General features: G+C 48.7%; 2 protein-coding genes across 7 annotated transcripts in view; one reads left to right on the top strand and one right to left on the bottom strand.

Annotated features, from left to right (window-relative positions):
* The window catches only part of TPGS2 (tubulin polyglutamylase complex subunit 2), a 45,157-nt gene that overhangs the window by 7,774 nt on the left and 9,702 nt on the right, over positions 1 to 27,681 (top strand). Inside the window, exons 2-7 of one of the 4 annotated variants that reach the window (XM_084832832.1) lie at positions 1,677 to 2,980; positions 4,379 to 4,466; positions 5,413 to 5,544; positions 5,774 to 5,887; positions 6,232 to 6,392; positions 16,139 to 25,626. In XM_084832832.1, the coding sequence (XP_084688958.1) occupies positions 2,882 to 2,980; positions 4,379 to 4,466; positions 5,413 to 5,544; positions 5,774 to 5,887; positions 6,232 to 6,392; positions 16,139 to 16,378 (834 nt within the window). In that variant the 5' untranslated portion in view covers positions 1,677 to 2,881 and the 3' untranslated portion in view covers positions 16,379 to 25,626. Of the gene's footprint in view, positions 1 to 1,676; positions 2,981 to 4,378; positions 4,467 to 5,412; positions 5,545 to 5,773; positions 5,888 to 6,231; positions 6,393 to 14,407; positions 25,627 to 27,681 lie in introns of those variants that run through there. The other 3 variants (XM_084832831.1, XM_084832834.1, XM_084832833.1) reach the window with 3 other exon arrangements.
* On the bottom strand, positions 18,754 to 27,423 carry LOC146351907 (aquaporin-7-like). Of its 3 annotated transcripts, XM_084832836.1 has the most exons (7): positions 27,319 to 27,423; positions 27,119 to 27,239; positions 25,877 to 26,003; positions 25,331 to 25,468; positions 22,765 to 22,883; positions 21,291 to 21,508; positions 18,754 to 19,076 (listed from the first exon to the last, which is right to left on the bottom strand). In XM_084832836.1, exons 2-7 carry the CDS (start codon positions 27,221 to 27,223, stop codon positions 18,905 to 18,907), a joined length of 879 nt encoding a protein of 292 aa, XP_084688962.1. In that variant the 5' UTR covers positions 27,224 to 27,239; positions 27,319 to 27,423; the 3' UTR covers positions 18,754 to 18,904. The 3 variants fall into 3 exon arrangements, with proteins under 3 accessions (XP_084688962.1, XP_084688961.1, XP_084688963.1); XM_084832835.1 differs by having other exon boundaries at positions 27,119 to 27,327; XM_084832837.1 differs by lacking the exon at positions 25,331 to 25,468 and having other exon boundaries at positions 27,119 to 27,327.

Raw genomic sequence — 27,681 nt, 5'->3', positions numbered from 1 at the left:
TGCATCTTTGACTTTTTCTCTTCGCAGCATTCAAAGCAGCTCACAATGCTGCTAGTTTTGGGGACCGGGGGAAGAGAGGTATTTGGCTGGAGTGAGCAGAACTGGGCGTCCCAAGGCTAAACCCTTTCGAAAGGGTCTGTATGGGAAGCCGCCCTTTGTGGCTGACGAGCTCCAGCTCCAGGGTAGGGAACTATGGCAAGGGAGCCGGCTTCCATCAGTTTACCTCTTCGGCCTTTTTGTCCAGTCCTGCTAGATGATGCTGTTTTTCCTGGATTTCATAGAATCATAGATTCATGGAATAGCAGGGTTGGAAGGGGCCTATAAGAACATCGAGTCCAACCCCCTGCTCAATGCAGGAGTCCAAGTCAGAGCATCCCCGACAGATGGCTGTCCAGCCTCATCTTGAATGCCTCCAGGGTGGGAGAGCCCACCATTGTCACATAATCCACAGGCACTAAACAGGGATGGGGAACCTGCTGCCCCCCAGACGTTGTTGGACTTTGGCCGTAGCTAGCATAGCCAGTGGTGTAGGATGATGTAAGTTGTAGTCCAGCCACATCTAGAGCTTCACACATTCCCCATCCCGGTCCTGAGAAAATTGGCTGGGATCGAGTTTTGCCAGGCCAACATCTGGGGCCTCAACATGATGTCTGTGGTCACCTCTCTTGGCACCTGCCAGGCTCCTGCCCTCCTGATTTTTATTTGATTTCCTAAGACTTCTTTTAAATAAAGAAAAACATTTTAACTGGGAAGCTGGCAACCTGTCAAGCCAAGTGCTGCCCTCCAGCACCATCTTTAAATGGGTTCAAGGGTGTGCTCACCTCTGCCTTGTACTTGGGGGTTCTTGGTCAAGTTACTTTTCATATCACCAGTTTGCCTTCCGGGAAATGAGTATTCTGTATACCCAATATGTTAGCCATTTTGTGAATGGGCAAGCCCCCACCATGACAGCCATTTTGTGAGAGTGCCCATGGCACTCCCTCAAAATTCCAAACGTGCCCATGGACCCAGAAACGTTGGGGGCTCCTGCTCTAGGGAGTAGGAATGAAGACCACCCACTGAGCCTTTTGGGTCAGAGCTCATGTTGAGTGAGGGGATGGAGATACAGAGGAAGCCACGCTAGGTCATAAGAAGGCGAGTTTTGCCTTGCTGGATCCAGCAGTTCTCTTCTCCAGCTAGACGTCTCCATGGAGCTCACAAGCAGGACTTGAAGGTGACCTGCTTCCCTTGTTATTTATGACATTTGGAGGGGCACACTCCCTGTGGACGTGGAGGTTCTGCTGGGTTATCATTGCTAATCCCCATTCATAGACATAACCTTCTGAATTTGGCTCATCATCATTTAAACAGCCATATAAATGGGAGCGAGTAGCTCTGGCTGCATTCTGCAGCCTTGAATTCCTCGAGGGGGTCTCCCGTTGTGTGGAGAACCGCTTCCTTCTGTTTGCCCTGCAGCTTCCACAGATCAAAGCTCCAAATGTTTTAGACCAGCCTTTTCAAGCCAGGTGCCCTCCAGGTGTGTTGGGCTGCAACTCCTAGCGTGGCTGAATGATGGGAATTGCAGTCCGACGCATCTGCAGGGCATCCGGTTGGGGAAGGCTGGCTTAGACTCCCTCGTTTGGGGGCGGGGGTGCTCCAACCGTTCCTGAGCCTTTTCCCCTCTGCCTTTCCCACAGTGCCAGCACAAGTTATCCTGCCACCCAAGGCGGAAGAGCACGCATGCGCCGTTGCCACGCCCCCATTGTGGTGCCACATCTGTATCCTTCCTCCTCATCCCTGCTCACATGCCTTTGACACCCCATCTGCCTCCCCTGTTGCCACTCCCGTGTCTCTCAACCCCACTGTCCCAGGGCTGCTGCCATCACTCGCTCTACAAATCTGCTCAGAGCGAGCGGCCGGTGGCCTCTCTTCAGAGAGCCGGCCAGGCCCAAATGCCTGGCTCTGAGGGGTCCTTCCTCAGAGCCAGGCATTGCAGGAGGGATGTCCCTGGAGAGCGCCTGTACTGGCCCCGAGAGGACCGGCCCTGCTTGTCCAGCTCTGCGGTATCATTTCTGTGATAGGCCTAACCTGCAGACAGTCCCAATATCATGATATATCCAGCAGGTGGCAGGAGGTCCTGCCTTCCATGTTTTCCATGTTTTTCGGTGCATTAGGAGTGGTGGGCCACCCAGCAGCCCCTGGTCTGGGTGTGGCCCCTGAAACCATTGCACTTGGAAACCCTACCAAATGTTAATCAGAGTGCAGTAAAGCTTTTGCTGAGAGTTTTACTTGCAAGGAATATTTTTAAAACCTATGGTGTTTTATGAAGTTGTAGGGACTGTTTTCCTCCATGTTTTCTAAGTTTACCCTTTTTTTTACTCCTTGACAAACTCTTAAATATTTTGATTGCAGGGATAATGGGGGAGTATTCAAATACTTCAATTTTAAGTTATTCATGCTAAGGGGTATTAGAAATGCACCCTCCATTTTTTATTTTTTTTATTTCTAGGTTAATTTGGGGCCTCTAATGCTGATAAAATGAAAGGGGAGGAAATCTTACCTGCTGTTGCGTTCTGCTTCCACCGGCGCTGCCTTGCAGAACTTTCTCTTTCCCTGGCTTCTGCTGCTGCTGGTGTCCACTCGGCCGGTTGCTTATTTAAAAGGCAGGATTTGAGGGAGCTCTGATCCCAGATTCCAGGGAACACAACATAGCAATGACATCAGGCAGTTGGACAGGCAGCTCAACAGAAGGCTGTGCAAATCCAGACCAAGTTGGCCTGATGGGCGCAAAGTTAGAGATGCAACAGGGCAAGGGGTCAGACTTGCCTCAGGCCTACAAGAATGTAGGGCCGTAGGTGGGGGGGAGGACACAGCAGTGCCACAGGCAAGAGATGGGTTCTCCATGGCAAACATTGCAAGTCCATCGGTGGGAGAAGAACAGGGCCAAGCAGAAGAGTCGAGGAAGACGACCACTTTTAAGAAAGACGAAAGCGGCATAATAGTTGCGTTGGTGTAGATCCACATTTCTTCTGTCCCGCCACCCTCTCCCATCTGACAGCTTTTGCAGGCGTTTCAAGCCAGAGGCGATTGTGGAATTCACAGAGAATTCCTGCAGTGCCTCTCTCGGACCATCTCTGGGACACCGGAATAACTCTTTGTTGTTCTCCAACCAAACGTTGCTTGCCCTTGTGCTACTGGTGTCACAACCCCACATAATTTAGAACAGCCTTTCCCCAACCCAGTGTCTTCCAGTTGTGTTGGACTACAACTATTGTGTGAAGATAAGGCAGGCTATAAATGCAATAAATAAATAAATAATAAGTCCCATCATCCCCCAGCCAGCAGGGGAAGGCTGCAGCAGAGGATGTGACTAGCAGACTGAACTTAGCCGTCTGCTTCTGGGCTAGGAGCAGGAGGGAGTCAAGGGGGGCTGAAACCGGAGGCGAGGGTGAACTTCTTGTTTCGACTGTGAACTATAAATGGCCTCCCATCGCTCACGTCCCAGAGATGGCTGCTGTACGCCGGGGCTGCTAATGTCGCTTGACCTGGCCTCTCGGTGCTGGAGGTCATTGGTCAGGGTGCTTTCATCTGACATCCCAGGAATGCTTTTGAAATAGTTTCCAGGCTCCCAGTTATCATCAAGGAGTCTCCAGATGCGCCTCTCAGTCCTGCCCACGGTCTTGCCGCAGCAGACATTTTCACACGCACTCTGTTCTGGAGAGTGGAAATAGGAGATTCCTCCAAAAGGCTTGAAGTTTCCCAGTTATGTTTTCTTCAGATACCTAAAAAGAACTTGTAGCAAGGATCATTTCCACCTTTCCTGTTCCAATTCCAAGATTAAAAACTGATTCAGTAAGACTGACTTATTGCTAGGTCACACTGGACAAGCTAGTGTGGCAATTGCATTCAAAACTGGAAAAGATGCTACAAGCCAGCTCCTTAATAAAAACAATTTTGAAATACAGCAAAACAGTATGCTAAACACTGGAATACAACAGTGTAAGAGGGGCCGTGGCTCCGCGGCAGAGCCCCTGCCTTGCGTGCAGAAGGTCTCAGGTTCGATCCCTGGCATCTCCAGGTAGGGCGAAGAAAGAATCCTGCCTGAAACCCTGGAGAGCCATTGCTGCTAGCCAGTGTCAACAATACTGGGCTAGCTGGACCCATGGTCTGACTCAGTGGCCCCATTCGCATGTAACAGCGGCAAATTGTGGGTTAATTTAACCCACAATTTGCAACAGCACATGCCACCACCATTTTGGATATGCAACCTCCAATTAGCCCAATCGGAGGTTGCTCCGTGATGTGCGAACCCGGCCAATGAGGGTTAATTGTGGCTTAAGCAATCCACAGTTAACCTAATACCTAGTTCTCCTCTTTCCCCCACCCCCTTTGCTTGCAGAAGAATGCCTGTGTCCTGCCCGAGGATTTAAAGAATTTCTACCTGATGACGGATGGCTTTCATATGACGTGGAGTGTCAAGTTTGACGGTAAGCGTACCTCATCCCTTTCCTTTCCCAGATTCTTGATACCCCATTTCCTCAGCTTCAGTTGTTGCTCACCATATCATAACTTGGTGACGGAGGCAAGCTAGAGATGAGCTGCTCAGCAGTGGGATGAACGGAGGAGTCTCCTTTTCTTTGAGAGTGATTTCCCCTCGGCCTCCCAGGTTCCACTTCCAGTTCAAGGAGCCCCTGGCGAGTCCTGCTGGACTGGGTAAGGCAGCACCAGAGGAAGAAAGACTGCAGGTCTCTCTCCCAGTATAAAAGAGTCCTGTTGCCATGTAAAGCACAAATTGATAAAAGAAAGATTTCTCTGTGCACGGGCATAGGAAGCTGCCTTATAGTAAGTCCAAACCATCAGTCCTTCTACCCGGTGCTTTCTATTCTGGCAGCAGTCTCCGGCAGAAAGAAGGTTCATTCCCATCTCCTTCTACTTTGAGATCCTTTTAAGTGGCGACGCCAGGACCGTCTGCCTGCAAAGTGTGGGCTCTTCCCCCAAGCTGGGCATCCCCTAGATGTATCATTCCAAGGGCTGTGTGTATTCTGCATCAAAAGAATTAGAGTTTTGTACCAAGAAAAGCTGGATTTGACAATCAGTATACATTATGCCAATTACCCAGATTTCCCCAATTTCTTATTTTGCATAATTTATTCTGCCACTTCTGTTATTTTTGCCAAACACATTCAGGATTTCTAGACACACAGAGGGGCAAGGAGATATTCGCGCCCCTTACCCGCAGCCAGTGCAAAACGTACTCAGCCACCCTTCTTGTTTCAGCAGAAACTCCCCCACATGCCTTCAAGCATGTTTCCACAGCCATGAGGGCTAGAAACTGGCTTGAAAGAAAAGAACGCTGAGATTCTGTGCCCAGCACCACATTTTGTGGCTCCCACAGAATCACAGCAAATGCCCAGTAATAGCTGTCTCTTCCAGATAACCCCATGCCCTTGGGCTCCATGACCATTAACAGCATCTCCAAGCTGAATCGTCTTGGAACATCACCCGCGTACTCTTTGCCCAGTGCTCCCACTCTTGCTGACTTGGAGGATACCGACGAGGAAGGAGGTACAGCCCCCCACCCCCCCTGCTTTCCCCTGCGGTGTCTTGCATCTCTTCTCCCCCCCACCCCCAAATAAAATTCATCGGACTTCGTTGTTTCTCGCCTCGCCCTGCATAATCTGAACCCCACTGCTGTGAACTTCCCATGATCCAAATGTTTTGTGTTTCCCCCTCCTTTTGTGCCCAGGGCTCTTGGGTGAAAGCCAATCTGTCTTATTGGCCTTTTCTTTCAAAGGTAACAAGGACCAGCCAGAGAAGCCTCACTTGGACTCTCGTAGCCTGATATTTGAATTGGACTCGTGCGGAGGGAACGGGAAGGTTTGCCTTGTGTACAAGAACACCAGACCAGGTATGTTGCTAGACACCCACAGCCAAAGGGTTGGCTGTTTTGAATCAATCCCATTTGTAAACTGGAGGCCTGTTGCCTTCTAGTAAAGTCCCTTTGCCTCTTTCCCGTCTCTTTCTACTAGTACCAGCAGTGAGCTTTGTGGTAGAGTGGAGACTAGAACCCAGATCTCCCACGTCCTAATCTAACCACTATACCACACCAGCTCTAGAGTTGCCTTCTCCTCCTACACCCTTTCCCGTAGTCACCAGCATAGATTCCAGAGTCCCCTATAAACCCCTTGAAAAGGGGGATGCTCCTGTTCTTTGCCTGTGGCGTGATATTTGCCTCTTATTCCTCAATTCCAGTTGTCACCCCCGATTCCGAGATCTGGTTCCTGGACCGAGCCCTCTACTGGCATTTCCTCACCAAAACCTTCACCGCCTACTACCGACTCCTGATCACCCATCTTGGGCTCCCGCAGTGGCAGTACGCCTTCACCACTTACGGCATCAGCCCACAGGCTAAGGTGAGAGGGTAAACAACAGCCCATCCTGCTCACCCAGGGCCCTACCCCATCCATTCGCAAGCATCTCTCCTATGAGGCTTGAAAGTGGAGGCGTGTATCCATAGAGGTGCACATTGGACCGGCCAAGCATGTACTGTGTGCAAATAACCACGAAATAAAGAATCTGAAAGTTTGGAAGCCTCAGAGGTGGCACACTGTAGTGGCAAAGGGTGAGCTGTGAATCAGGAAGTAGAATCATAGAACACTAGGGTTGGAAGAGGCCAGAAGAACATTGTTATTATTATTATTAAAATTAAATTTATTAATCGCCCATCTGGCTGGTCACCCAGCCACTCTGGGCGATGTACAACATACAATAAAACAGTTTAAAACAATAAAATTCTACAATAAAAACATTTTCCAAAATACCCTAACCCACCCCAAATGCCTGCCTGAACAACCACGTTTTTAATGCACGACGGAAGCTCATTAAAGAGGGGGCATGACGGAGTTCCCTAGGGAGGGAGTTCCACAGAGTGGGGGCCACCAAAGAAAAGGCCCTCTCCCTCGTCCCCACCAGTCTAGCTGTCCTGGCTGATGGGACAGAGAAAGCCATCCGAGGCTGATCTTGTTAAGCGGCCTGTCTGGTGCTGCTGGAGGCGCTCCTTAAGATAGGCTGGGCCGGAACCATATAAGGTTTTAAAGGTCAAAACCAACACCTTGAATTTGGCCCGGAAAACAACTGGCAACCAGTGCAACTCCTTTAGCACTGGAGTAATGTGATCTCGCCGGCGGCTGCCTTTAATCAGGCGAGCCGCCGCGTTCTGTACCAGCTGCAGTTTCCAAACTGTCTTCAAGGGTAACGTTGAATCCAACCCCCCGCTCAATGCAGGAATCCAAGTCAGAGCATCCCTGACAGATGGCTATCCAGCCTCATCTTGAACACCTCCAGTGTGGGAGAGCCCACCACTGCCCTAGGGAATTGGTTCCATTGTCATGTTGCTCTAACAGTCTGGACGTTTTTCCTGATGTTCAGCCGGAATCTGGCTTCCTGTCACTTGAGCCCATTATTCCGTGTCCTGCACTCTGGGATGATCGAGAAGAGATCCTGGCCTTCCTCTCTGTGACACCCTTTCAAGTACTTGAAGAGCACTATCGTATCTCCCCTCAGTCTTCTCTTCTCAAGGCTAAACATGCCCAGTCCTTTCTGTCTCTTTTCATAGGGCTTTGTTTCCAGTCCCCTGATGATCTTTGTTGCCCTCCTCTGAACCCTCTCCAGCTTGTCTGCATCCTTCTTAAAGTGTGGTGCCCAGAACTGGACACAGTACTCCAGATGAGGCCTAACCAGTGCTGAGTAGAGGGGAATTAGTACTTCTCGGGATTTGGAAGCTATGCTTCTATTAATGCAGCCCCAAATAGCATTTACCTTTTTTGCATCCTCATCACGTTGTTGGCTCATATTCAGCTTGTTATCGACAACAATTCCAAGATCCTTCTCGCTTGTAGTGTTGTTGAGCCAAGTATCCCCCATCTTGTAACTGTGCATTTGGTTTCTTTTTCCTAGGTGCAGAACTTGGCATTTATCCCTATTCAATGTCATTTTGTTGTTTTCTGCCCAGCGCTCCAGTCTATCAAGATCACTTTGAATTTTGTTTCTGTCTTCCAAGGTATTAGCTATCCCGCCCAAGTTTGTGTCATCTGTAAATTTGATCAGCATTCCCTGCACCTCCTCATCCAAGTCATTCATTAAAATGTTGAAGAGCACTGGGCCCAGGACTAAGCCCTGCGGTACCCCGCTCGTTACCTCTCCCCAGTTTGAGAAGATCCCATTGATAAGCACTCTTTGAGTCCATGTCTGTAGCCAACTGTGGATCCACCGGATCATTGTTTCATCTAGCCCACTTTGAGCTAGTTTGCTCATCAGGATATCATGGGGCACTTTGTCAAAAGCTTTGCTGAGGTCGAGGTATATTATGTCCACAGCATGCCCACAGTCCACAAGTGAGGTTACCTGATCCAAAAATGAGATCAGATATGTCTGGCAGGATTTGTTCTTGACCAATCCATGTTGGCCTCGAGTAATCACTGCATTGTTTTCAAGGTGCTTACAGGATAGATTGCTTTATCATCTGCTCCAGAATTTTCCCAGGGATTGATGTCAGACTGACTGGTCTGTAGTTCCCAGGTTCCTCCTTTTTACCCTTTTTGAAGATAGGGACAACGTTAGCCCTCCTCCAGTCATCTGGCACTTCACCCGTCCTCCATGATTTCTCAAAGAGAATAGACAGCGGTTCTGAGAGTTCTTCTGCCAGTTCCTTTATTACTCTAAGATGCAGTTCATCTGGCCCTGAAGATTTGAATTCATTCAAAGTAATTAGGAATATGGTCAAGGAACACCTATCAATCTCAAGCTGCAATCCTGCCCATTCAGCCTATACTTCGCCTTTGCCAGGGGGGTCATAGACCCTCTTTTGGGAAAAGACACTGAGCCAAAGTAGGAATTGAGCACTTCTGCCTTTTCCTTGTCATCGGTTATCATTTTGCCATCCTTATTTAATAGTTGAATCACCATTTCTTTCCTCTGTCTTTTATTATGCATGTATCTGAAAAAAGTCTTTTTGTTGCTTTTAGCATTTACTTATTTATTTATTTATTTATTGAATTTATTAACAGCTCATCTGGCTGGTCACCCAGCCACTCTGGGCGATGTACAACATATAATAAAACAGTTTAAGACAATAAAATTCTACAATAAAAATGTTTTCTAAGATACCCTAACCCACCCCAAATGCCTGCCTGAACAACCACGTTTTTAATGCACAGCGGAAGCTCATTAAAGAGGGGGCATGGCGGAGTTCCCTAGAGAGGGAGTTCCACAGAGTGGGGGCCACCACAGAAAAGGCCCTCTCCCTCGTCCCCACCAGTCTAGCTGTTCTGGCTGATGGGACAGAGAGAAGGCCATCCGAGGCTGATCTTGTTAAGCGGCCTGTCTGGTGTTGCTGGAGGCGCTCCTTAAGATAGGCTGGGCCGGAACCATATAGGGTTTTAAAGGTCAAAACCAACACCTTGAATTTGGCCCGGAAAACAACTGGTAACCAGTTTAACTCCTTCAGCACTGGAGTGATGTGATCTCGCCAGCAGCTGCCTTTAATCAGGCAATTAGCATCCCTTGCTAACCTCAGCTTGTTCTCAGCTTTAGCCTTCCTGACACTATCCCTGCAATTCTGTGCTACCTGCCTGTACTCGTCCTTGGTTTCTTGGCCTTCTTTCCACTTCCTGTATGTGTCTTTTTTGTTTTCAGATCATCTCTAAGCTTTTCGTGAAGCCACATTGGCTTCTTCTGTTGTCTTCCACCTTTTCTTCTTGTTGGCATTGTTTGTAAATGTGCCTTTAGAATTTCCTTTTTTAAAAACTCTCACCCATCTTGGACTCCTTTTCTTGTTAGAGTTGCTTTCCATGGGAACTTACTTATCATTGTTCTGAGTTTAGTAAAATCAGCTTTCCTAAAATCCAGGGTACGCATTTGGCTACACTCGGTTTTTGCTTGCTTTAGAACCAAGAACTCAAGTATAACGTGGTCGCTTTCCCCCAGAGTTCCCGTAACTGCTACTTTATCCACTAAGTCATCTCTGTTAGTTAGGATCAAGTCAAGGATAGCCGAACCTCTAGTTCCTTCCTCTACTTTCTGTAGGAGGAAGTTATCCGCCACACAAGTCAGGAATTTCCTAGAGGGGCCATGTTTTGCAGAATTTGTCTGCCAACAAATATCGGGGAAATTGAGGTCCCACATTACTACTACATCATGCTTCCTTGAAACCTTGGCAATTTGCTTTTCAAAAGTTTCATCCTCATCTTATCCTTGATTGGGTGGCCGGTAGTAGACTCCGACCACCAGGTTCCTTTTATTCTTTGCTCCATTTATTTTAACTGAGATGCTCTCGATGGGGCTACCAAGCTCATCCGCCTGTATTTCTGTGCAGAGATAGTATTTTTCACATATAGTGCAACACCACCTCCCTTTCTATTCCTCCTGTTCATTTTGAACAGCTTCAGTTGCTGTATTCCAGTCATGCGAGTCATCCCACCAAATTTCAGTTACACCTATCAAGTCATAATTTCCCTCCTGTATTAAGAGTTCAAGTTTGTTCTGTTTGTTTCCCATACTCTGGGCATTAGTGTATAGACATCGAAGACCATGTGCTTCATAGTCTGGCTTTCTTCCTACATGTTTCTGAAGACTGTTATTGGGCACTATTAGAGCTGTTCTCTCCGTTGCAGTGCATGAGCCTTTGTCCATTGTTACCCCCAACTTTACATCTCCCTTTTCCATAGGATTCAGTTTAAAGCCCTCCTGATGAAGTTCTTCATGCTGTGGCCAAACACATTCTTCCCAGCCTTTGTGAGGTGCAGCCATCCCTTGCCAAACATCCATCTTCCAGGAAGTATAGCCTGTGGTCCCAGAATCCAAATCTCTCTTGTCAGCACCACCTTCATAGCCAGTCATTCGCCTGGAGTATTTTTCTTTCCCTTTCTGGCCCTCTTCTAACTACTGGAAGGATGGATGAGAAGACTATCTGGGCCCCAAAGTGCTTGAGTTTCCTTCCCAAATCTTCAAAGTCTGAGGTGATCTCTTTGTAGCTCCGCTTGGCGGTATCATTTGTTCCCACAAGGATGAGAAGAAAGGGATACCTGTCAGTGGGCTTTATGAGTGCAGGCAACCCTTTAGTCACGTGACTAATCCATCCTCCCAGGAGACAGCATACCTGGCGAGTCCATGGGTCTTCGTGATGTTCTTGGGTTTCTGTTCCACGCAGCAAGCAGTCTCCCGCTACTACTACTCTTCTCTTCTTGTTGTTGTAGGCCTTGGTTTCATTGCCTCTGCTTGACTGACCTTCAGCCTCTTGCTCACTCTCATGCAGGTTCCCCTGTAATTCTTCCTCTGCAGGCTGTCCTCCAGTCTCATCCTCAAGTACCTGGAAACGGTTCCATAGCTCCACTGCTTCCACTGGTGCAGAGTGGCGTCTAGTTCTTCTGCTCCTAACTGTCACCCTTTTCCAAGGAGAGCCCTCTGCTTCTTTTTTCCTCACCTCAGCATTTTCCTCTTCTGCCTCAGCTTGCTGTTGCTCTTCAAGCTTCTGTTCTTCACTTTGCTCCTGTAGTTACCATTCTGTCCAAGAACTCTTCGTGTTCTCTTATTCCCCGGAGGGTCGACAGTCGCCGCTCCAGTCCACTTACTTTTTCTTCCAGCAGTGTAATCAACTTGCACTTGTTGCAGGTGTAGGCCATGTTGTTCTCAGGCAAGAAAACAAACATGGCGCAGACCTTGCAGGTCACCACCACTGGAGAGTCTTGTCCTTCCATAGTCTTTTTCCCCTTTTTGTGTCTAGCTTTCTGATTGTTCTAGAGTAGCCTGTGCCTTGTCCTCTACTCACTGGAGGTTAAAAACAGAGTCCCATTGGTATGGAAGTGTGTATTACAAGACAATTTTTTTAAAAAAAATGTTTTTTAAAAAAATGTTATGGGCCTCCCCTTTGACCTCCCCTGCCGAACTCCCCTGGCCAGCTCCTGTTTGCTCTCCCTGTTCGCTCGCTCTGATCGCTCACTTGCTTCTGTAGTCCCTGGACCAGCTGGAGCAGCTTGCTCTGCTCTGCTCTGCTCTGTGCTGCGCTGCGCTGCGCTGCTCAGCTTGGAGGTGGAAACAGACTGAAACTTCTTGCACACACAGCTGCTGGGAGTACTCAGGCCAGACCCCCTCATTTAAATTGGAGCTCTCAGGAGCACCTGGTGAGTTCACAGCCACGCAGAAGGGAAAGGACAGCCCACTGGGCTTACTCCAGCCCTGATTCAAATCTCAGCTCTGCTTACTAGATGACCTTGGGCAAGCTTCTCTTTCTTTCTCTCTCTGCCTTCCCATCTGCAGTACGGGGATAATACCACTGCCCTAACTTGTAAGATGCTTGTAAGGGTTTTGCGATCATGTATGTGAAGTGTTTTGAATACTCAACATGCTATATAAATGTGAAGTATTATTTAATATTTTTAATGTATTTTCTGTTAAGTATATACATATATCTGAGTTACAAAAAACGAACAGGCTCCGCAGCAACAATTGAATCCACTCGTCCCTGTGCATTAGGCAGATCTCCTAACTACCCACACTGTTGCTATGGATATGACAATCAAACAATAATGCAGCGCATTAAAAAGTATTATTTTAAAAGCAGCAAGAAAAAAGCATCCTTTAAAAGAGATAAAGCTAAAAACAAAGAATATGATTTTAAACTGCAGCAGTCCACATATTAAAAATAAAGCAAGCAGCAGTTTAAAAGGTTCCGGCCTCAACAGCAGCTAAGACGAACTCTGACTATGGATTAACAATATGATGAGAGGCCTGGATCTGCCTTCAGGGACTCCAAGGAACCCTGCAAATATAGTAGGATGCCGCATAGTCTACCACCATCCTGAACAAACCCAGCTTCGATGTTGCTCATCCTCCCATGATATGTTGTGTGTGAAGTGTGAGGGAAGCTCTTTCTGGGCCCAGTTAAAACATACATTTGAAATAGGCTTTGACGGGTTAGGAACAAAGTTGGACTTGATGGTCTCATAGGCCCCTTCTAGCCCTGCTATTCTATGATTCTTTAGGTAAACTCGCCACTTCCTGCCTCGCTAGCTCATTCTGTTCCTTCTCTTCCTGCCGGAAGGGGCGGCAGGAGCGCCTTTGGCCCATGTGTGGCCGAGGCATCTGGAGTCCCCCGCCAACATTCCTAGCTCCCAAGGGGGAACTGGGAAGGGAAGCAGCAGATTCTCCTTGGCTTCACATGGAAACATGTGGCCAGGAACCCATGGAGGGGCAAGTTCTGGGCAGCTGCGATATTTGGCTCAGCTACCATCCCCCAGGTTGTAGACGCCAGCACATCAGCACTGCAGCAGCAGTATGGTCCTAGCTGCTGCAGAAAGCGCGCGCACACACACACACGCATGCATGCACACACAGACACACACTCACATACGGTGGCCATGATCCCGGTCTCCCCCTGCCCCCCGTTGCATGTTCAGGAGGGTTGGGTGTACAGACCAATAGAGGAAGCAGATTGAAACAGGTTTGACTACAATATTGTGGGAGGCTGTGAATCAGCCCTCATCCCAGTGCAGTGAGAGGAACACTGCTGCACATGGTATGCCTTTCCTACATGGAAAGTAGAGTCATGTACATGTGATGATCACACTGTTTCCTCTGCTGAAACACTTTCAGTATAGGAAAGGTGTCAAGGGCGTATAAAACTATCAGCCGCAAGAGCACCGAGAAGAAGTTTGGCATTGGCTGCAGAAATTAGTTTCCGTTAAGAACCTAAGAAGAGCCCCGCTGGATCAGACCAAAGGTCCACCAGGTTCAGCATCCTTTTCCCACAGTGGCCAACCAGATGCCTCAATTGGAAGCCCACAAGCAGGACAGGGGTACGATAGCACCCTCCCGCTCAAGTTCCCCAGCAACTGGTGAACATAGGCAGACTGCCCCCGATACCAGCAGCAGCATGTAGCCATCAAGACTAATTGCCAGCCGTCGCCTTATCCTCCATGACTGCCTTAACGCAGAGTACCTGCGGTCCCTGGTCGTAGCAGCCTGAGTTTGTTACTGTATGGTATTTATCACACTATTGTGTGGGGTCTGGTATGCAGCTCTGTGCCGGGATCAGCATGTAGAACTTCTAAAGGATAGAACCATGGGGTCAGCCAGGGGTTAAACTTGGGATCTGGTCCATCCAGTGGAGGCTGGTGGCTCCAGTGTCAGTGGGGCAGTACATCCGCTCAGGGTTTCAGTCAGAACCAGTCAGCTCTAAAGGAGCTATCCCAGGTGTGAAGCTCCTTTAGAGTTCTGACTGAGACCCAGAGCGGATTTACCACCCCACTGACATCCAAACCACCAGCCTCCTCTGGGCCCATCCCAAGTAGGCCCTCTTACCACAGAGCTCATCTCTCAGACTCCTGGATGAGACCCACGTCCAGCTTCATTCCACCACCCTGTCCTCCCACAGATGGTAACGTGTCCTCTGCCAGGCCTCAAGAGAGCCCATGCCTCTGTAGCAGCAGCCTCCATCCTCTTCCACAAGCAACGTTTTTATCACAAGTTCAGATAGCTGCATTATCAGATGGGCACTTTGTCTTGGCAGGCAGGGCTGGGCTGAGCTACAGCAATCTTCTACATCAGGACGGCCTTTGGAACCAAGAGCCGCACCCACCCCAGGCCTGGGATCCGCGTCATTCCTCCCGCACCCAAACCCAATCGCCTCCCCTTCCCCAGTGCCCTCCTCCCTGCATCAGGGCAGATTGTCTAGTTAAACGTTTCCCACGGCATGCAAATCCATCTCTGACCTGTTCTGCAGCCTCACCTGGTTTATGTATGTAATGTATCTCCCATCTTTCTGCCCAAGAATGGCACTTAAGTAAATGGCATATAGAATCCATATTAAAAACAAAATCTTAATTAAAACATAGCAGAAAAATAGATCCATTAAAACAACAATAAAAGAATAAAAGGAGCACTGACCAATGTTTAAAAAACCCTTCAGGAGCAGACCAGCTTATATGTCAAAGATCTGCCTGAATAAAAACCTTTTTTGCCTGCCAGTAGAAGAAGAACAGAGAGGGGCCAACCTCGCTTCCCTCAGCAAGGAATTCCACAGCCTGGGAGCAGCCACCAAGAAGGCCTTTTCTCACGTCCCCACCAAACATGCTTCTGAAGGTGGCAGAGCCGAGAAAAGGGCCTCCCCCAAAGATCTTAAGACCTGAGCAGGCTTGTATGGGAGCAGGCGGTCCTTCCAGTAGCCTGATCCCAAGCTATATAGGGCATTATAGGTCATCACCAGCACTTTGAATTCTGCCCGGAAACAGACCTGCTGTAACGAGGGAGCCACGTGCTTCCTGTAAGTGGCCCTGGTCAACAGTCCGGGCACAGCATTCTGGAGCAGCTGAAGTTTCCAGACACTTTTCAAAGGCAGCCCCATGGAGAGAGCGTGCAACAGTAATGCAGCAGGATGTAACTCAGGCATGCGTGACCACAGCCAGATCAGACATCTCTGGAACGTCTAACCTGCTCCATCAGGTGTGGGGGGTGTTGCCTCGCTTCCCTTCCTCTTTTCTCCAGACGTGGCGGAGAAGGACAGCATCAAAAGGGCCGTGCTGGCAGAGGGCTCTGGGATGCTAGAGGATCAGGAGGTGGAACAACCGAACGGCCTTCCAGCAGCTCCCCAGGTGTCCTGCGAGCAACAGGGAGCCCTCTCTTGGCCTGCAAGCCACCTCAGGATGCTTCTTCCAATCTGCACATGCACGTTCTGCCTGAGGGAGGCAGGTGGCAGCCTGAAGGCTCAGTCTGTCACTGAGGAGTTAGGTCAAGGCCAGCAGCTGTATAGAACCAGGTGGCACCTGACTGGCCCTTTGTGTCGCCTGTCTCCTGCTGAAGTGGTCACCTGCAATACTGCCCTTTGGCCATCCATGGTGGTGGTGCTGTTGCACAGCAGAGAATGGCGCAGCAGTCGTCCGCTGGAACGTGACCGCCGTGGCAGAGGAGGCAAGCACTCCGGGGGCCCTTGAGCCTTGCATACCGCAGGGCGGGCATTCACCTGGGTTTGCAGCAGAAGGGAAATGATTTGGGCGTGAGCCCTGAGGTTCCCGCAGGATGTCGAGCTCCTGAGCAACATTCCCATCTGACACCCTCTGACCCCCCTAAATATCTGGCCTGCTTCTTATGTTTAATTCCTGTTTTCCAGCAATGGTTCAACATGTACAAACCTATTGCCATCAACACAGAGCACCTCTCAGAGGAGGCGGATTCGTTTGTGAACAAGCTGGACCCCAACAAGGTTTTTAGAAGCAAAAACAAAACTCCAGTAATCAAGAAGAAGTTACCACCCCAGCCGCCCTCCTCCCAGAAGGGCCAAACGGGGGTGACCCCCAAGAACCCACCGCAGGCCGGAAGCTCATCAAGAAGGCGTGAACCCCAGCCCTGATGTCCCTTTGGGCGCCATTCCACAGCTAGCATCTCCAGCACTAGTTCTGCATCACCTGGGACAGGACCAAGATATTTATTTTAAAGTATTTATTTAAGGTGCCTTAAGGCTCTGCTTGAATTTCCTTAGCGCCCATCATGACCTGTGGCTTTGGCTGAATGGAGAAGAACACACATCGCTGGAGTAAACCTTGCTACAACTGTCCAAAGATCAGAATGCAAAAGCGGGGTAGCTGGGCTGCTGCCTGTGGATCTTCCTGCCCCCACCCCCCTTTTATCTAGAACGGATTAAATGCATACGCAAAAGTAGACACCCCCTGGGAAGCGTCCTTTTAGGGAGCGGAGTGACTGGGGAGCAGTCAAATTGATTTACCTTTTCTGATGGTAGACCCAGTTGCATTTGAGTTCGGTCCCACCCATTCTTGGCACATGGAGAAAAGTGCTCTGCAAATCTGGCAGGTGTGGGTAAGAGCCTGGCGTGGGCCGCAGCTGCAAGGGCCTTAGCTCAGCGGCCGGGTGCGTCTGTTGCATGCAGGGGGTGCATGGCTCAGTCCCCACCACCTCCAGTTAAACACAGATAAAAAGAGAGTGGCTGGCAGAGATTTCTGCCTCTTGGAGAGCTGCTCCCAGTCACAGCAGATAGCGTGGGACTAGATGAGCTAATGCGGGGGGGGGGGGTGACTTGGTCAAGGGGCTGTTCACACCACACACTAACCCACACTCAGTGGTTGAGCGTTGACTGGTTGTTGAACCACGGTTTAGCACATTGTATGAACCCAGAATATTTTCTGCAAGGTGGCTTGTTAATCTCCCCAAACAACCCAACAACAAAGCATGGGTTCTCAAGGTGGCTTGTTTGAGAAAAATAAGCCACACTACATGGTTAACAAGCCATTCTGCAAAAAATGTCCTGAGTTCAGACAGCACTCTAATCCCTGGTTCAATCAACCACAGTGTGGATTAGCGTGTTGTGCGAACTTAGTGCTATGGCTGCAGGCCAGCAATGCCGGTGGCTGTCTTTGGCAAAGGTGGCTGAGCTCTGCAGGAGTATCACCCTAGGGCAATTTCCCCCAACCTGGTGCCCTCCCGCTGTTTTGGACTTCAACCCCAATCAGCCCCTGCTGGCATGACCAATCGTCAGGAATGAATGCTGGGATCTGAAGTCCAAAACATCTGGAGAGCACCAAGCTGGGGACAGCTGCCCTAGGGTGAGATTGTGTAATACTTGCAACCGTGTGTGTCTTGGGGCACTTTTGCCTTGTGAGCGAGCCAGCTGAACAACACGGCCTTGCAAGGTCTTATTTTTGCTCTGCAGAGCACCTAACCTTGCCGAGGGGCACTGCATGACTTGAAAAGTCCCTCCCGGGTGGTGGTGGTGGTGGTTGCTTTACAGTACAGCCTACCCCTAGGGGTGAATTGTGGGAGCTGGAAGGGGAAAGGTCTTGGGGGACGACCAACATTTGGAGGGTATGGAGTAGCCACGTGCCCATGAGTAGCCTTCACCAAGGCCCATGGAAAACGTAGAGCTGAAATGCAGACAGCTCAGCGTTACAACTTGGTGACCATGGGAGCCAAAGGGCAGCGTTTCCCTTTTTTGTGCGTGTGCTTTAAAAGTGGATGGACGCTTCCTTCCTACACTCAGGAAAAATATATATAAACTCCTACCCATTCCTGGAACAGTGAACTGGCATCATCCTTGAAACTGTAGGACAGCCCAGTTATAATATTGCCATCCATCCATCCATCCATCCATCTATCTAATTTATTGCATTTCTATATCACCTTTCTCCAGCCAACCCAGGTGGTTTCCCAGAATTCACAAATCATAAACAAAGGCATAGTAAAACATTAAAAACAACCTTAAATACCACAACAACTGTAAAAGCTAAATTGAAAATGTATATCTTTAGCATCCTTGCCCACCCTAATCACTCCTGGCTCAGGGATGGGGTTTCCTGAGCAATGGTGATGCTTCTGGGACTCTCCCATGACTGACACCTGCTGTGCAGGCTGCTGTCTTCGAGCGGGATGCTGTCCCAGCCCATATATTAAGGCCAGGGGCAGGAATCAGAGCAGCACGGGACACACAAACACCCTCCCCTCTGAGGGGAAACGTCTGCTGGTGGATGCATCCAGCACGCTGGTTTGTTTTTCAAGGTGCCCTTCTTGCGGCACCCAGTCTGAGAATCCATGCCTAAAGCGATTTCTACAAGGCGCTTACAGGTGCCCTGAGATTCAAGACCAAGCGATTTTGCAACCCATGAGCGGCAGAAGCAGTTTCCCATGTAACTGCTGGGCACCATGCAGGCACAAGCAGATTAGGTTTTCCTCCATACTGTCCAACAGATATATTCCCCTTATTTTTCTTGTGAAAGGTCACTGTGTTTATTTGGTGTATGTGCGCACATTACAGAAACACATAGAAAGTGCTCTGGATGATCAGATGTCTGACTGTACAGGCAAAGATGGTGGTCTGCTGAAAGCAGCGCTTGAACTCTTGCAGCTGGCATCGACGGGAGCTGGGAGCTCACAGTTTGGCCTCCAAGGTCTCCCCCACCTCCAGGTCTAGCTTCCTGCTGGCTTCCATTGCCGACTGAGGGCGATTGTGAAAGTCAATCAGGATGTTGTAGATCAAGATTCCGATGAGGCTCCCCAGCGTTGGGGCGACGACTGGGACCCACCACCAGTTATTTGCTGCTCTGTAAGGAAAGGCAAAGCTGGTTTCAGTTGGATCTCGGCGAAGCCTGGAGAAGAATTGCAGGCAACATGGACGCTGCTTGTACAATAGCAGCATTGGTGCCCTCTTGGTTCAATATAGACCTGGATGCAGTATGAAAAGTTAATGTAGCCCAGCCTTCCCCAACCGGGCACCCTCCAGATGTGTTGGACTGCAACTTCCAGCCAAAGACCATGCTGGCTGGGAATGATGAGAATTGCAGTCCAACACATCTGGAGGGCACCCGGTTGTGGAAGGCTGATTCTAGCCCAGCCATTTGCAAGAGATGGTAAACCCCCCCAAAACAGGCTTCCCAGAACCTTTGTTCATCCTTTTCTGAAGCGTCTCTACAGAAGGCATCTTTGGGCACAATCCTATGCATGTTTAGACAGAGAAAAGTCCTATAGCTCCCAGCCTTCCCCAGCCAGCATGCTGGGAGCTGTAAGACCTTTTCTGTCTAAACATGCATAGGATTGCATCCTTCCTCACTTAACTTTCCAGTGCTACCCATCAGCTGTTATAAAACCACTGGATGTTAGCCTGCTTGCCGTTTGAGCCCCTCTCCTGCTTTCCCATTATTTCTGGTGGACTAGACCAGAGCCAGCATCTTCTTTGTAGCAGCCTTTTAAAACTTGTCTCGTTCGTTCATTTTGTATCAAGAAGCAGCATCACCCCATTCCCACCATTATGAAACCTACGTTCCCCCATTTCTTCAGCCCATGCCGATTGTCACGCTGTGTATCTGTGTTATTTTCCTTGCTAACTGGCTTCAGTTGAAGAGCAGAAAATTAGAAGAGCATGGACACTGATCAAGTTGGATAGAAGGAATCATAGATTTTGAAGGGACCTTGAAGGTTATCTAGACCAAACCCGAGGAAGGAAATTCCAAGAGGAGGGTAAGAGAAGGTATGCAGGTTTGGATGTATTGGTCCAGTGGAACTTGTGCCTATTGCATCAAATATGTGATCATGGATAAAAGGAGGAAATGTCTTAAAGATCTGAATATTTAATCAAGGCTGTCCTTAATCCTAGGCCTGGAATACATTTGCACAGGCCTCCCTTGTTCTCCCTACCTGATCGCTGGTGGCTGAATGTGTCAACCAATCCCACTGAAATCATAGCATGAGGAGATATAGAAGTTCTAGCTATGACGGACCAATTCACACCTGCAAATCATCACGTGATCTTACAGCCACCAAGTAAGGAATCTGCCATGTGTGAACTAGCCTGTCATTTCCCCAGCAGTATCACATCAAACAGTATACCTATTTCAATATGCTGCTCTTTCTGGGCAATTATGCTGTCTGCTCAGGTATCCTCTGTTGTACTTCTATGATGGGGAAACTCCAGGCAAACCACCCTGAGCTTCTTGAAGAGATGGTACGACCCGCGTCCATTTTAAAGGCAACTTTTATACTTCTACTCCAGCCCTTACAAATGTGGTAAAGAAATAAAGTGCACCATCCCTCTATTCTCTGCAATTTCATTTAGTGTTGTCCAGGAGGGTCAAACCTATTTTCACATCCATAACGGCTAGAAGCCTGCTTGTTTTTCATTCTGCTATGACTGTCAGGATACTTAAACCCTGCTATGTACACCCAGATTTTCCTGCTGTTTTGTAGGCAGGTTTTATGTAATGGCCTTTAGCTCACAAATAAATATGAGTGACACAGCCTACTGTTTTCTAGGTGCACTTTAAAGAGCTGCTTTAGGCCACTCACATCCTAAAGAAAAAGGGCTCAACATCCATACATTCCCTCATAATTCTTTTTCTTTCTTTTTAAATACCTTATATTTTTGCACGTACGCTGACTCAGACCAGTGGTCTGTGGAGGCCAGCACTGCATGCTGTGACTTGGCAGTATCCAAAGTCTCAAGCGGGGGTCTTTCGTAGCCCTGCTACCCAAGATCCTTGGAGACAGTACAGTGGGAACCTTTTGCATTTAGGCATGCGCTCTACACCTGAGCTACAGCCCTTCTTCCCCGCATCAGACCGGTGTAGCACAGAGAAGTGTTTGCAACTGGGATGCTTTTTTTAGTAGGCAAATGATTGCAACCTCCCTGTGCCTAAGGGGTGCAAAGCCAGCTCAGAATCCAAGTAGCCTTCAGCGATACAAATTAAATAGGAACAGATTGGAACAGGGCATACATCGAATGGGTGGCGGGGAGGAATTTGCGACACAGGTAACGCACTCACCTGAAGACCTCCATCCCCCATCCGGCGATGGCTGTGAAAATCCTGGGTGGCAAATCCCGGGAAGGGTTGATGGCGTAGCCAGTGTTCATCCCCATGGACATGCCAATCACCACGACCAGGAGCCCCGTGACGAAGGCGCCGGTGCCCTGGAGGGCAGCTGCGTTCTTCGCGTCACTAATAGCCAGGACGCCAATCAAAAGCACACTGGTGGCAACAAACTGCAAGGACGGGAGAGAACGGGGCAGTCAAGACTCCAAAGACGCCTCTCAGAAAAAGGGCTGGGAAGCCGTGGAGGGGCCAGCCAGGAAGAGCTGCTGCAACCCTTCTTTCCCCATAACCCAGGGCAAGAGGACCACCCACGCCCGCATGCTCACTGCTTAACCCCCTGGATGCCGAAGGGCCACGGCCAGGTTGCCCTCTTAACGAGGGGCCACGTATATAGTAACAGTTGCCATCGCCATGTTTTTATTCATTTAGTTGTAAATATCTTAGTCACCTGTGGCCAGGAAGTGACTTGCCGTTAAAACATGCAACAATTTAAAAAGCATTTTTAAAAAAGGTTAAACGATTTGAAGACTTTAAAAAACTATTTAAAACTTTAAAACAGCACCAACGGCAGGAACTGTTTCTCAGCAGAAACTGAGAGCAGGAGAGAATCTTAAAAACAGAGTGCTGAGGGAAGGGATTTTAAATATCAAAAAGGGTCTAACAGCCCGCCTAAAACTGAAGAGAGAAGGGGCCAGTCTAACTTCCTTTGGGAGAGAGTTCCAAAGGTCGTGAAATGCATTATCTAACCATCTCTACAACAGCCCCGTGAGATAGGCCAGTCCATATTATCATCCCTGTACTGTGGGTAGAGGAGCTGAGGCTGCGAGAGAATGCCTTGCCCCAAGCCACAGTTCACCCAGATGTTGCGGCTCTCACACCTAGACAATCAGCTTGATTCCATGCTGTGAGGACTCCCTGCACACAGAAGACTAGCATGTTGAGGAGAAGGGGTCTAGCTTGGCATCCTCCCCTGATGAGCTAGTTTTCTGGATGCAGGGATAAAGCTTCCTAGGACCCTAAGCTGAACTCTGGAATAGAAGCCCCTGAAGAGCCCATCCACTTGACCAAAAGAACGGTGTGTTGGGAACTGGATCCATGTCGTGTTCATCCCATGGCGAAGCAGCCACGTGCAGCTCAAGTTGACCGCTCCACCAGCGCTCCTTCCTCCCACCTGTTACACCATGCCAGCCCTTCCTACCATATCAAGTCGGAACCTGGCATCCCTGAGAAACCTGAGCCATAATTTAAAGCAAAAACAACACCTGCACATTTCTTCCCCTGGTGCAAGGCTCCAACACCACAGAGGGTGATAACGCAAAGGACACCTGAACAGTGGCGATGGGCCTTGGCGACATTCTACCCTATCCCAGCCCTCCAGCAGTGGCTTTATAACCAAGCAGCTGGCCGTCAGTCCTTGCACACTGACCTCGTTTACAAACCCGCCCAGCAGAGACATGTACGGGGCTGGGTACGTGGAAAAGATGCCGGCAGTGGCAGCAGGCCCGGTAACAGTCAGGTTTCCCCCGGTGTAATCCTGCAGAGCCTCTAGGATGGAAGGAGAAGAAACCAAATCAAGCACTTGAATAAGAATGATGAAAACGCACTGTGAGGAGGGGAGTCTGCCAAAACGGACTTGGGTTTGTTTGAGAATTTTGCTGGAGCCAAGAGTCATCCTGCCCTTGCACTGTCTGGCACTCTTGGCAAGGAGAGTGTCTCCTTAGCTTCCGAGGGAGGCTTCTCTGCTTCCTTCTTCTGGCCATTCTAATCGTGTTCACAGAATCATAGAATCACAGAATAGTAGGGTTGGAAGGGGCCTACAAGACCATCAAGTCCAGCCCCCTGCTCAATGCTCATCATCACTCATCAGTGAAGAATGTGTGTGTGGGGAAGGGCATTTTTAGTGCACCCTGAAATAACCAGAAGATGAGGTTATCCTACTGGCCAATCACTGGTGGATGTGCATTGAACCAGAGAACCAGGAATCCTGAGTTTGGTCTGCAGCAACAGAACCAAGCCAGGTGCCTTGCTTGCTGCCCCACTTGTCAGCTTGCTAAAGAAGGGAGCTGCTGTGTGGCGCCCTAAGGCGCCACCACTGCTCATGGCCAGACAGCGGTGCTGTGGCTGCCAATTCAGCAGGGATGAGGTGACATGCAGTGGCTGGTAGGATTTCGCCAGGCCCTATTAATCTGTAGAATTAAGTCAGCCCAAACAACTTTTTGTCCAGGCACAGAAGGAGCTTCCAGCAGGATGGAGGGCAGGGCATGCTTTCCTGGAGCCTGGAGATCCAAGGGGCCCCAGCCCCGGCTGCAACCCAACTACCACAAGGAAAACAAATTGATACTGAACTGTAGTTCATGCTTGAGTATGTTTACGGAAACATTATGTCCCCGCGTCTATGGTCCCATTGTCCAGATCTTGTGTGATTTGACATTCCAGGACAAAATGTTGGGAATTGCAGACTGTTCCCATTTCTATCCTGTGTGCAGTCAGGAGTCAAGTGGTGGTGGGGCACACGGGGGAGGCTATATTTCACTGGGGTCCAGAGACCCTGCAGCCTAGAGTGCAACCCCATTACCCTGATGAAAAAGTAAGGCTAAATTGTAGGGCATTCTTGAAGATATTCATGGAAAGTTATTTCCTGTATCCATGTCCTGTTGTCCAGATCTTGTGAGATTTGCTGAAGCCAATCAAAATCTGTGCTACAGGAAAACGAAGAACATTCTGAACAGGGACTTTGCTGACTTGCCAGGCCCTTCTCTAGAACAGAAAGAGCGTGCTTGAGCAGTTAAACTACGGCTTGTTGTGTGAGGGACAGAGGGAAAACTGCAAGCCAGAGACATCCCTATGTGACATGCTCTCTCAAGAACCACCAGCTGCAGAGTTCCTTTTGCATAGGCAGGAGGGAGGGACAAAGCACCACGGCTGAATCTACACATAGCAGTTATACCATTATCATACTGTTATCATAACTATTAGTGCCCATTGGTGTCATGTGTACCAATAGTTACGATAACAGTATGATAACGGTGTAACTGCTATATGTAGATTCAGCCTATAATAAGCAGGGTCATTGATCCCACGGACAGTGAGAGCCAGTGCTACTAGTCGGTTTTACAGGCCCAAAATATAGTAAGGAAATGTCTAGTTCTCACAGATATACACTCCAAAGTGTTTGGAAAAGAGTATGAATTACCCTCATCTCATTAACTGAGATTTAACACACACACACACACACACACACACTACAACTAATTTTCTGTGAAGTGTGCATAGCCCTATGGCTTGGGGGGGGGGGCACTTTCAGCCAGGTCTTATAGGCCCCTTCCAACCCTACTATTCTATGATTCTATGAAAACTGCAAGCCTTCTACTATGGGGCAAGAATAGTTAAGCCACCTAACTGTTTTGTCTATACAAGAGAAATGGACTGTGGGAAGACTATTAATGATTTTGCAGTGAAAAAGGCCACAAGAATAAAACTTCAAACTGAACTGGTCTATTTAGAAAATGTTTGCAACCACGGTGGTGCATTAGAATTTTATTTTTAAAAATCAAAACATTGACAGTCTAATTAATACCATTATCAGGCCCAACCAAAAAGTTACAAAATCGTCAGCAAGCTTTGTAGGACTCCTCTTCACAGTTGATGTTATGTCAAACAAAAATAGAAAAAGGAGGGTGCTTAGGCCCATGGGCATAAAGCCCTAGCATGGGCTGTGATGCTATTTTAAAAATGTGGAAAATAAAATTTCAGAATTAAAGGAGAAATTTTATTCCATGACACATGAGATTGCAAGGATGTGATAGGATTGTGATATGTGTTATATGAGGGGGCTGTGTTACCAGAAAAGCATACTGGTGGGCTGGGTGCCTGTAGACTCTATATTTGCTTCAAGGGCACAAATCCTGACCATTTTCTGTTGGGTAGTTTTCTTCCCGCCAGCTATAGGGCTTTGTAGGAGGGGGAGGCCTGGGGCAGGGGAGGCAACATACCATAATATAGTACAAAAACAACACAGGAAGCCACAAAGGATCCCAGGAACTGGCCGATCACATAGGCTGGAAGCTTGCGCCAAGGGAGTCTTCCAGTTACGCAGTTTGCAAAGGTTATTGACGCATTCATGTGAGCACCTTTCAGCAGCAGCAACCCAAAAAGGGACAATGCAAGAGTTGTTATTGTTTTAATTAATTGTAACATAAGGGAGAATGAATGAATGAATGAATGAACCCTCTACCTCACCAATTTTTACTAGGAGTGTTTTACATGAAAATACAATAAAATATGACAAAAGCCCCTTTTTTTAGCATCTGTTAAAACAAGAAATGCAGAAATGGTAAGGAAAAGAAAAGATATACCAAAAGGAGCCAACTTGACACCTCTGTTCTACAGCAAGAGAACACTCAGCATAATAGCCCCAGATAAGTTGCCCAACAGATGATGGAGGGGGAATTGGGTTCTTAACCCTGGGAACTGCATGTAGAGATGGTCTCAATCAAGGCTGAGTCTGAGCTCCAACCACACCTATTTGCCAGACTCACCTGAGATTCCGCCAGCTGCATGGACACCCAACATGACGCCAAATCCAAATCCAAGATTGATGCTCAAATACTCCCCAAAGTTCTTTTTCCCCAACACCACCTGGGCCACGCTGCCCAAGCCAAGAACCTGTTGGAAAGAACAGAGGACGGTGTCTGTCAATGCATCCACCATCTGAGTAGAAGAATGACACCTTCCCCTTCAGCCTACTGAGAAGCTGGTCCAGCAACAAGGAGAGATTAGAAAAAATGGGCTGGAATACAACAACGGAAGGATGGCGTGGAAATACAAACATGGGTGAAACCGATGTCCCAGGTAGAAACTGGGAGTTATGCTGGCCCATCCCATAGTTTTACCAAATGGTACAGGCTGATACGTTCCATGGGGTTTTCTTGGCAAGAATACTGGGGTCACGAAGAGTCGGACACGACTGAACGACTGAACAACAACAACAACAGGCTGATAGGGTTATTCACTTTCTGCTTTGACATTCAAGGCTGATTAATAGAAGTGAAGGGGTCCATCAATCTGTGGTAGAATACAAGCCTTGCCTGCCCCAAAGTCCCAGAATAAATCCCTGGCATCTCGAAGCAAAGGATATCTAACTGGGCTGGGAAATACACCTCTCTGAGACCATGGAGAGAAGCTGCCAGCCAAAGATCACCCCGGACTAGAAGGACCACTAGTCTAATTCAGCATAAAAGAGCATGATATGCTCAAGGTTTGATGGGCAGAGCACCTTTAGTCTGCAACTGGACCCCCAATACACCCCCCCTCCCTTAGTCGCCTTCCTTCTCAACTAAAAGCCCTGAGTCCTTTAGCCTCTCTGTGTAGCGGAAGTGCTCTGATCCCATGACCAGTTCTGGAAAGAAAAGGAAGATGCCAGGCCCACCACGGCATTCCCAGTCCCACAGCATTCTCAGACTGAGAGCGGAGACAGGTCATGTGAGAACGCTGACCTCTCTTAAAACAACAAAACAAAACCAATCTGGTTCTTCGGCCTGACCAGCTCAGGACTCGATTCATTTGCATTGCCTGCCCCTCTTCCTGCTAACCTGCCCTGTCCTGTCCTTAGCAAAGGTGACTCTCAGCATCCCTCTGCAAACAGCACTGGTGCTTTAGGTCCACTCATAACTTTTTCAAGCACTAAACTTTGCCAAACTTTCCCATTCCTGTGACCAAACCTCTAACCACTTCTGCCCACTCCCTCCCGGCACTTCTGACAACGGCCTTTTCCTCCTCACCATCAAGAGGAAAGTTGCCAGGGCCTCCGCCAGGGCCTGTCGAACTGTTTCGTTCCGGATCGTCACCAAGCTGATGGCTTTTTCCAGCATCTTGGTCCCCGACATCCTGGAAACTCAGTCCCTGTTGGAAAGGCAGGTGTCATGCTAAAGTACCTCTTCGCTGCATACTTTGAAACATGCCACTGTACTTTTGTTCCAACCTTGTCTGCGCCTGACAGTTCTGGTTGTCTGGTTAAAGGCCAGTGAGCCAATTAAGCAGCAGATGTGCACGCAACACAGTTCTCTCTCCCCACTCCCTACCCCCCACCTCCTTCCTTCCTTCTTTCCTTTTGTTCTGCATATCCTGTGCCCTGTGAACCACAGGGGCAGTTCACAGTCCAAGCCTTGTGACACCAGCTCCGCTATGAGAGAAAACAGATGCGCCTTAAGGGAAGCCTGCAAGGTCTAAAATTAAATCTGACATTTGGGGGGGGGCGGGGGGAGAAAAAAGAAAGGGCAACTAAATTCAGTGAGTTTAAATAGTTTCTTGTTTCAAAAGCAACAGTTTGAATGGAAATATCAGT

The sequence above is a fragment of the Heloderma suspectum genome, chromosome 2 (assembly GCF_057233095.1).
Source record: "Heloderma suspectum isolate Gila_16-S chromosome 2, 16-S_ref, whole genome shotgun sequence".
Taxonomy (NCBI): domain Eukaryota; kingdom Metazoa; phylum Chordata; class Lepidosauria; order Squamata; family Helodermatidae; genus Heloderma; species Heloderma suspectum.
This window is presented reverse-complemented; position numbering and strand designations above follow the sequence as displayed.